Below are 10,442 nucleotides of genomic sequence, written 5' to 3'. Positions count from 1 at the left end.
TAGTATATTTTATTTATCAATTGTATTTTATAGTGTAATGTGTTGTATTGTACTTTAATATTGTTTTATATTATAATTGGTATACTAGAACCTCGGTTCATGCTTTTATTTTGTCGACTTCCTGTAGTTTAGAGAGGTACACCCAGACACATGGAGTCAGAGAGACTCCACCTCAGAGTGTCCAGTGTTGATGAAGGAGAGACTCCAGCTCAGTGTTCAGTGTTAAAGAAGGAGAGACTCCATGAGTCCCAGAGTGTCCAGTGTTGAAGAAGGAGAGACTCCACCTCAGTGTCCAGTGTTGATGAAGGAGAGACTCCACCTCAGAGTGTCCAGTGTTGATGAAGGAGAGACTCCACCTCAGAGTGTCCAGTGTTAATGAAGGAGAGACTCCACCTCAGAGTGTCCAGTGTTGAAGAAGGAGAGACTCCACCTCAGAGTGTCCAGTGTTGAAGAAGGAGAGACTCCACCTCAGAGTGTCCAGTGTTAAAGAAGGAGAGACTCCACCTCAGAGTGTCCAGTGTTGAAGAAGGAGAGACTCCACCTCAGAGTGTCCAGTGTTAAAGAAGGAGAGACTCCACCTCAGAGTGTCCAGTGTTGAAGAAGGAGAGACTCCACCTCAGAGTGTCCAGTGTTGAAGAAGGAGAGACTCCACCTCAGAGTGTCCAGTGTTAAAGAAGGAGAGACTCCACCTCAGAGTGTCCAGTGTTGAAGAAGGAGAGACTCCACCTCAGAGTGTCCAGTGTTAAAGAAGGAGAGACTCCACCTCAGAGTGTCCAGTGTTGAAGAAGGAGAGACTCCACCTCAGAGTGTCCAGTGTTGAAGAAGGAGAGACTCCACCTCAGAGTGTCCAGTGTTAAAGAAGGAGAGACTCCACCTCAGAGTGTCCAGGGTTAAAGAAGGAGAGACTCCACCTCAGAGTGTCCAGTGTTGAAGAAGGAGAGACTCCACCTCAGAGTGTCCAGTGTTAAAGAAGGAGAGACTCCACCTCAGAGTGTCCAGTGTTGAAGAAGGAGAGACTCCACCTCAGAGTGTCCAGTGTTAAAGAAGGAGAGACTCCACCTCAGAGTGTCCAGTGTTAAAGAAGGAGAGACTCCATGAGTCCCAGAGTGAACACAGACAGACATTCAAACAGACACTGAGCACAAGCTGTAACAAACCATAATATATGAATCCTTGAATGAAATATTGTCATTATGAACATGAATGCATGACAAACACCATCATTTTAGTGAAATCATGATATTTTTACATATCTATATTTTTATATAATCAAAGCATGGTGCCTTTAAAAAAAATGAAAGGATGATGCAAGTTCCTAGAAAGTGTCATAAAGATTTTTTTACAGGAAACAAATCAACTGTCTGCAGCTTCAGGTAAATTCAATCAGATGCCATAAAGTAATTTCAGTACAATAAACCTTCGTACCCTGCAGGAGGCGCTGTAGACCTCATTGCAAACAGCTGATGGCCACTGTAGTGAAAATATGTTTCTGTTGTTTTCTATTAGAAACAAAGAAAGGACAATTAAATGTCACAACATCCCATTTAAAGCTTTTCCAAACTAAGAGTCACATCAGGGACATTAACAACACACGACCGCTCCCTGACATCCATTCACATAAAAAATGATAATGATATTGGCTCTTCAAAGGTTTTAATAGAAAATAAACATTTCTTTATTACAGGACAGAAACTAAAAGAAATATGATGCAATTCAATCAAAGCGAAGTGATTTTATTGTGAAGCAGATGTTGTGTGAGTGAAGGGTGCAAAACAGATGTGAAGAATCCCAAAAAATAAACTGCAACATCCAAAATCTCTTTCCATGCGTGCAGATGTTGCCGAGGGATTTCACCGACAACCCAGAGTGCGTGCAAACGAAGACGGAGAAAAAGGACAGAGAGACGGTGAAGTGTGGGCTTCAGTAGTCAGACTCATCTGAATGCTCCCCCTGCTGCGTCCAGTGCTTCCCCCTCTTCTTCTTCTTCCTCTTCCTCTCGCCCATCAGCATGGCGGCCAGCACAGTGATCACCACGGTGATGGTGATGACGAGCACGGTGACCGTCTCGGCGATGCACAGCTCCGTGTCCACGTCCATCAGCCGGTAGTCCTGCAGGACGGCCGGCTCCTCGCAGGTCAGGTTGTAGTAGTCATCCAGGAAGAGCCTCTGGATGCTGCGCAGCTTCCGGAAGAGTCTCTGCAGGTCACAGTCGCAGTTCCAGGGGTTCCCCTCCAGCAGGATGTGGGTACTGTAGGTGTGGATGCTCTGGAACGTCTTGAAGGAGAGCGTGGACAGGTGGTTGTTGGCCAGGTTGAGCAGAGTCATGCTGACGAGCGGCTTAAAGACAAACATCTCCATCTCGCTGATGTGGTTCCCGGCCAGGTTGAGGAGCTCCAGGGAGCGCAGCATGGAGAAGATGCCATTCCGCAGAGATGCCAGCCGGTTGCCATTCAGGTGGAGCTGCCGCAGGCTGCTCATGGAGGAGAAGGACCTCACCTGGATGGTGTAGATAGCGTTGCTGGTCAGGTTTAACCTCTGGAGGCTGTCCAGGTGCACAAAGCTGAGGCTGTCCAGGCTCGTCAGGCGGTTGTGGGTGAGGAGTAGCTCCCGAAGCGAAGCCAGGCCGATGGAAAACCCCTCCGTCAGGGTGGAGATCTGGTTCCAGCTCAGGTCCAGTTTCTGCAGGAACTCCAGCTGCGAGAAGCCTCCGTCCTCCACCACGCTGATGTTGTTGTTCTGCAGCAGGAGGACGCGGAGCTTGCGGGTCTTGCTGAAGGAGCGCTCTGGGATGACGGAGATGTTGTTGTCGGACAGGTCCAGGAGCTCCGTGCCGGGGGCCACTCTGCCGGGCAGCTGAGTGAAGAGGGCCCGAGAGCAGATGGTGAACTTGAGATCTCCTCGACAGTCGCAGCCCCGCTCACACCAGCTGCTGCGAGTCCTGGAGGTCACCTCGGTCACCACGAGCAGGAGGAACACCAACTCCTTCATGACTGGAAACCAGAGTTCAGTTTTTAGTGACATCTTCAGGAGGATGTAAATATTTCTTTACCTGTCATGATTTGATTTAAACAATTACCACGTTGTTGATAGAAAGAAAACGTCATGAGTAACACGACTTCTGGATGTTTTTGAAAAAGAGCAGCTCCTTACAGCAGCACGAGATAATTCAATCTGACAGTTTTACTCCGTCATTATTTAATGGTTTCAGTAAAACTGTTCCAGAAGGTCTCTTTGAGTTCTGCATGTTTCTAAAAAGCTTCTTAATATTCGAATAAAACTCCCACATGGATCCATTTACTGTTGAGAAATGTCAGTTTTAAATACTTTGGTATTTTTCAGAACGCTCCTGATATTCAAATCCATCTGAAAATAGTTTCCCCTCCTCTTCTTCCTTCTGAGCTGACGTGGAAAACAGGGAAAGATGTTAAAGGGTTAAATGGTTTTCTACATCACCAGAGAGAGTTCTGAGAAACTACCAGGTCGAATCACGATGTTGTGTTTCTAATTTAAATCAATTAAAGAAGAAGAAGAGAGAAAAGTAATCAGCTGCATCCTCCTCCTGTGTTGTTTGAGTGTTTGAATGTGTTCTTACCGGCTGCTGCTCCCTGCGTCTGTTTACCTGCTGATGGTCGTCAACGTGCAGCCGGCAGCAGGTGGAAACTGGACATGATGGACGCGGGGGAGGGCAGGTTGTCGACGAGCGACACCACAAAGACGGAGTGATGGAAAGAGACACAGAGAGGAGGAGAGGAGGGGAGGAGGGGAGGAGGGAGAGCTCGTCAATTATTCACCACAGCCACAGAGCTGTGGGAGGGGGGGGGGGGGTCGTGAGAGCCGAGGTTTAAGAGATTGGTGCTGAACTGGGCCACAGAGAGAGAATTAGAAGGTCGGGACAGATTTGATTGATTGTGGCTGTTTAGCAAAAAGTTCTCCGCAGGTTTATTTATAGATTTTAATTTTTTCCAGTTCTGATCAGGATTAGTTTCTGTGGCAAGAGTGGGTTTTTAAATTAAACACATTTTCTGCATCGTATTTGCTGCCACTGATAACATGACAGATATTAAACCTTCCTGGTTGGAAGATTTTATAAGAAAAGATTGAAATAAACAGCTGATGTACTAAAGAATATATATAAAGAATATTCTTACATTACATTTTTACATATTTTCATTATTTATAGGTTGTTTTTTTCATCTCATTAAATCTATAGTTATTGTGGTTGTGGTAGTTCATATTAAAGGAAACATATTTAACATTTTAATTTATTTGACATTCAAAATTAAAGAATTTAATATTTAAAATTTCTACGTTTTCAGTTTTTTGCGACTAGATGAGAGTTTTATTTTGAAATCCAGGGCTTTACATGATGCCTGTGGTCCCTTGATGTGCTGGAACAGTCAATCAGTGTGAGGTCAGAGGTCACGGCCGGCTCCTGTAGGCGCCCTGTGATTTTCTGGTGATTACGTCGGATTAAGCGTCAGAAATCTACGAAGAACCGATATTTGAAAAGGTGTCGCACACAGAATTACGAGTGAGACAGATTCAAACCAGTGATCAAGAAAAAAGAATCCACCTGAAAACCAAAAGAAAGTTTTCCTTTGCACAAAATCTTCAAAATCTAAATTAGGAAAAGGTTTTCAATCTGCTGAAGTTCTGAGTCTTAACAGATGTGCCATTATTTACCCTCATCTGTAGGATGAGGCGGGGACGTATTGGACAGAGCGGACCTGTTGGTCACAGAGAGACAGATTACAGTAATACGTCCAAATCCTCGGCCCAGATAAACCACTCTCCGCCACCGTGCTCCCTCCATTAATTGAGGAGTGGGAGCTTACAGCAGAGTGTCCTGCAGGTCTTTAATTCAAACTCCCTGCGGCTCAGAGCTGACTCACGTACTTCAGTTTTTCTTGGTGTCAGAAGAAGAAGCGGTGTGACCTCGTCTTCCTCATCTTCTTCTCTGTTCCTGTTGAGTTTGTGTCTTTTGGTGTGTTTCTGAACTGTGTGTGTTGCTTCACTCAGACCTCGGCGCTGCAGGAGCTTCACTTCCTCCCAGCAGACAGTGTGGTGGCGGTGGCGGCGGCGGCGGCGGCGGCGGCGGCGGCGGTACAGTAGCGTTTCCTCTCACAGATATCAGTTGTCTGCAGGGATCCAGTTTCACTGCAGCCCTTTGACTTGACCTGGATAATCGTTCTGCAGCCTGAAACGACTTGTGTTACCTCCCTACTGTACACTTTACCTGATTGTTGTTTCCAGTGTCACCAGGAACCTGCTTCAGCTGCAAAATACACGTCCAGTGTCGACTTCACACAATAATGAAGAACTGATCCTCCAATCATAAAACTTTTATCCATCAGAAATCAAACTACAGTATTTTTCATTTGACTAAATTTCACAGACAAAGAAATCCTGCCACTAACTCATTGATACTCCTACAAGTAATACTAGTACTAGTACTGTAACGCACACTTCTACTATCACTCCTCCTCTAAATCACCTTCTAGTCCAACTAATATTCATCTGCGAACACGAGTAAGTGGGGGCTCTACAACAAAGTGATTTTCTGTATCTGTGAAACACAAACATGTGTCGTATGGATGTTACTGATAATTCATATGGTCTGTTAAGTGTATCTCTAATCCTGCGGCCCTGGGCCACAGCAGCATGAGCCGGTGGTCCCCGCTCACATGCGTCCAGCTGAAGGCGGCGAGTGCGTTTCCAGGCGTCAGACTATCAGAGAGCAGGAGGATTACAGGAGGAAACCCTGACAGTGAAGCTCATGAACGCTGCCCCAGTCTCAACGAAGACGCTAATCGTTAATCCCCGTGGACGAGGATTACCTCCATGTTCTGCTGCTGATGGAGACATTAGTCTTCATCATTACTGTTTGTCTTTAACTCTTCTTCATGTTTACTGTCATTGTTCTGACCTTCTGCAGGTTTACACGGCTGAGATCCTCATGACATTTGAGTTTTACTAAGTGGTCATTTATTACCCAGCAGCCTCCAGTTATACTTTAATAGATACTTGAAATATCTTGAAATCATGTCGGCAGAAAACAGTGAGAGGCCCAACGTGTTAAGGTAGTGCTTATCAATGTTATTTTCTCACAATATACATATACTCATATATACATATGTGAGTATTTGAGTATTTCTCACCTCTGCTCCGTGATCTTTCAGGTGCAGCACTCAAACTGTAGTTTTCACTGATGACCAGCAGGTGGCGAAACAGGCCTGTTTGGAAAGAGAAGTACAAGTGTTAGGAGTAGTAGTAGTAGCAGAAGTAGTAATATATAATTAAAGTATAAAAATAACAAAGATAAAGAAAGATGTCTGAGGTGTGTGTGTGTGTTGACTGTGTGACCAACAGTCACTCTCTGACAGAAGCTGAACCGTCGTCTGTCCGTCGTCTCGCTGTCACTCACTCACACCTCAGTTCAAAAGAGTCACCACTCGTTATTTACACTCGACATCAGACCTGTGGGCGTGTAAACTTGTACAGTACGTGTGAATGTGTGTGTGTGTGTGTGTGTGTGTGTGTGTGTGATGAAGACATCACGGCGGCTCGTTCTCGCTCCTCCTCGGATCCAACATGGCGTCTCTGAATCACCGACAGTTAGAGACTCCGAGAGGTCACAGAGGTCAACGCAACGAAAGAGCGGGTCGGCCGGAGCAGATTGTCCCTGCCGCTGTCAAGTCCTCAACCAGGTCCTCAGATCTGACGGGTGGTGTCAACGCTGATGTGACTTTTAATTAATGCTGATGTTAACGACCGTGAGAGAGAGAGAGAGAGAGAGAGTACAACTGTATGTGCATGTCTCCAGTGTGTACATGTTCACCGACGTGTATCTCTATAAATAAAAAAAAGTTCATTTGAACTTGAAGTGAAGTTTCATGAATCAGGTTTTAATGGATGAACTTGAGTCTTGATCGTAAGTGTGTCGTACAAACTGGTGTCAGATGTGACGACAGTGAAGACGCTGACTCCTGACGAGTGTGAAGCCATTTCTGTGAATAACCATCATCACTGCTGTCGCTACCTTCATCGTCACCATCGTCTTCATCATCTTAGTGTGTGTGTGTGTGTGTGTGTGAGGGGAAGAGGTCAGTGAGAATCTGATTCATACACAAATATTTAAATTAGTACAAAGAGAGACGATGAAGAGACGACTCAGAGGAGGAAGGTACTACTACTACTACTGCTACTACTACTAGTACTACTGCTACTACTACTACTACTACTACTAGTACTACTACTACTACTGCTACTACTACTACTACTACTACTAGTACTAGTTGTAGTAGTAACAGTAAATTTGACGCGTGCTTTGACTTTTTAGTTCCTCGTCCATTCTGACGGAGGTGAAGTGGTGAAGTATTTCCTGTGTGACCTCTGACCTCTGTGTTTGTGTGTGTGTGTAAAATGGAGCTTCGACAGAGAAAACACCTCCGGGGGAAACTGGGAAAAGAAGTGTGTGTGTTGGTTCAGTGTGTATTCTAACTCCGTCTCGCTCTCTCTCTCTCTCACACACACACACACACACACACACACACACACACACACACACACACACACACACACACTGGAGAGAGCGTCTCCAGCGGTCTCTGGTTGTCAGTGTGGATCCATCAGACCAACAGGGGGGAGGCCGTGACCTCCAAACCAACACTACTCACTTCTCTTCCTCCGTCTACTGTTTCCTTCTTCCTTTCCTTCACGTCTCATCTCTTCTTCCTCTTTCTCTTCATCTCCCATCTCCTCTTTTTCTTTTCCTTCTTCCCTTTTTTCTGCGTCGTCTCGGCACAGTTGTCCTGCTCTCGGAGGAAAAGGTCAGCGAGGTTCTGATTCACGCACAAATATTTATATGAGTGTGACTGGAGGAGGTGGTGGAAATACAACTACCACTAGTACTGCACTGAAATCTACAAATACTGTTACTGCAACAGAAGTACCGCAACTCTGCTATAACCTAGTACTGGTACAAATACCCCAACTGATGCTGCAGCTAACAAAAGACTGTGATTGATACCACTGGTACAAAAAGTAGAGGAAAGGTAAGAAAGTGAAATGTGGTTGTGATTTTTTAGGATTGAAAATAAATAAATACATAAACTTGAATATGTTTATGCAAACTAGGATCAAATGAGAATGAATTTAGCCTGAAGTGAATCAGCAGATAAAACATGGAACAGACGACAGTCGTCTGACAGGAGCAGTTTTCTGTCTTTCAGCCGGTGGCATTAATATTTCATTGCCTATCCACCCACCTCATCTGCTGGGGTTGACAAAACAAACACGCTGATCCAACCTGTTTTGCCATATTGACATGAAGTGGGTGGTGTTTGAAGGTTGGGGGTTAAAGGTCAAACCGTGCGGGTGAAGCCGCTCAGTGAAGCGTTGTCGCCGGAGACAACGCAGAGAAACATTTCCCTGTCAAACAAAACCCCGGCCGAGCGTAAACAGAGCCGGTGTTTACACAGTGACATGTTTACAGTGTGACGTAAACAACGTAAACAAACAACACCACGTCTTTTCTTACTCATCTGTTTGCAAAAGCTGTTTTTATATTTCACTTTCTAGTTTCGTTGCTTCTTCATGACTCGTTGAGAAACTGACAGAACGTTGTTGAAGACTTATTTCTTATTGGAGCCGCACAGTTTGCTGGGTGTGTCACAGAGCTGTCAGTCAAACCTCTGGTCCGCACAGGAAACTCTGTGGTGGTTTGACCTGAGCATCACGCTGAGGTCGGAGCCTGCGGGCTGCTCTCAGTAAAGGTCAGGACATTCAACTGCAGCATCCCGCAGACACACACACACACACACACACACACACACACACACACACACACACACACACACACACACACACACACACACACACGTCCTCTGGAGGTTTTGTGACCTTTTAGCTGCACACTGACTTCGACCACCTGCAACTTCTCAAGCTGATTTTAGGAAACAGACTCAGACGTTGTCCTGATTTGATCCATTCTGATTGATTATCTGTTGTCTCGTCCGCTCACCGTCAGGTTAACGCAGGGCGATACAGAGCAGCCGAGAATCTACATTCAAAACACTGACCTCTGTACGACTCTGCTGAGCGTACGTGACCTTTGTCATTAAATCACAACAACACTCCTCAGAGTCACCAGCATCCCCGCTTCACTCAAACAAGAAACTAGGTGCAAGTGTATTTAATTTAATTTACAATTAAATAGAAATATATATATATATACTGTGTGTGACTGAGTGATAATGTGCTACAGTTATAATAGAACATCTGGGGTCGGAGGAGTTAAACTAGCTGTGAGTGTGAAAAAGAGCTGGATGTGTTTTTACAGTCGCAGCTCAGATCTGGGTTACAGCAACGAGAGGGGGGAGGTGGAGGTGAGGGTTGAGGCTGCGTATGTGGGTGGGTGGGTGGGGGGGGTGTTTCCTCCCTAAAAGCCTCCCCCTGCCTGTTAACACCAGCCATTAGCTCTCTGGTGGAACCTGGTCTGATCGGCCGTGAGGAGCTTTCTGCGTCACCGGCAGCAGAGACGATAGCTCGGTGGGAAATTAAAAGACAATCAGGGGGTTCATCGTCGGGGGGGGGGGGGGGGGGGGGGAGGAGACTGAAGGTGATCTAACATCAAATTCATCCTCAGCCTTTCAATCCTGTCAGATTTCACAGTTTCTTCTTTGCTCATTCATGTTTTATTGTCTGGAAAACACTTTGTATCTATTATCGTAACGTCACCACAAATAAAGTCCAGGTCCATTATTCATGGTTTCCTCTGGCAGAGCAGGAGTGAGTTTCACCTGCAGGAGGGAGAGCAGAGGAAGTGCAGCAGGAGTATCTGGCCGCCGGGGCGGAGGTAATGCACATTGACAGGCCGACGGGTGGAGAGGAGGCGGGGGGGGGGGGGGGTGCAGAGACAGAGAGAGATCAGTGCTTCCTGCTGCAGCTCTGCATATGGACCAATAGAAAGAGGGACATTACTAGAAACACACTTGGGTGATAATCGATCGGGCAGCGATCAATCAGGACCAACGAGAGGAGCTTCTGGAGATTGTTGAGATTACTGTGATTTTAAATTTGTTACAATTCACCTCTCGATCTCTGAGATGGAACGGTTTTACTGGAATTTAAAAAAAAAAACCAATGAACCTGAATCGGCATTTGCATTGTGGGGAAAGTAAGAAAAGATGAAAACACCAGAGTTACGACTACAGGTGATACTGTGGTCGTAGAAGTGTTTGAGTGTTTGTCTTCCTGAGCGGTTTGAAAACAGGTCAGCAGCTCTGCACTCGCTCACAGAAACATCAGGGTCCATATTCTCCATCAGGGAAAAGACCTGAGTGGTTATAGATGGTCTTTAAATATTTCATATCTTTTCTATGCAGCAGGAGCGACACACAACCGTCTATCTATTTATCTATCTATCATTCTATTGTTCTATC

General features: G+C 45.6%; 1 protein-coding gene across 1 annotated transcript; it reads right to left on the bottom strand.

Annotated features, from left to right (window-relative positions):
• Positions 1–38: 38 nt before the first annotated feature.
• Positions 39–9,125, bottom strand: LOC109644418 (leucine-rich repeat-containing protein 4C). The gene is given in 5 exon segments (XM_020109792.2): positions 39–1,970; positions 1,972–2,990; positions 3,620–3,660; positions 6,159–6,233; positions 7,677–9,125. Coding segments are annotated over 2 exon segments (1,137 nt in total). The 5' UTR covers positions 2,989–2,990; positions 3,620–3,660; positions 6,159–6,233; positions 7,677–9,125; the 3' UTR covers positions 39–1,850.
• Between the last annotated feature and the right edge of the window lie 1,317 nt (positions 9,126–10,442).

The sequence above is a fragment of the Paralichthys olivaceus genome, chromosome 24 (genome assembly GCF_024713975.1).
Source record: "Paralichthys olivaceus isolate ysfri-2021 chromosome 24, ASM2471397v2, whole genome shotgun sequence".
Classification (NCBI taxonomy): domain Eukaryota; kingdom Metazoa; phylum Chordata; class Actinopteri; order Pleuronectiformes; family Paralichthyidae; genus Paralichthys; species Paralichthys olivaceus.
This window is presented reverse-complemented; position numbering and strand designations above follow the sequence as displayed.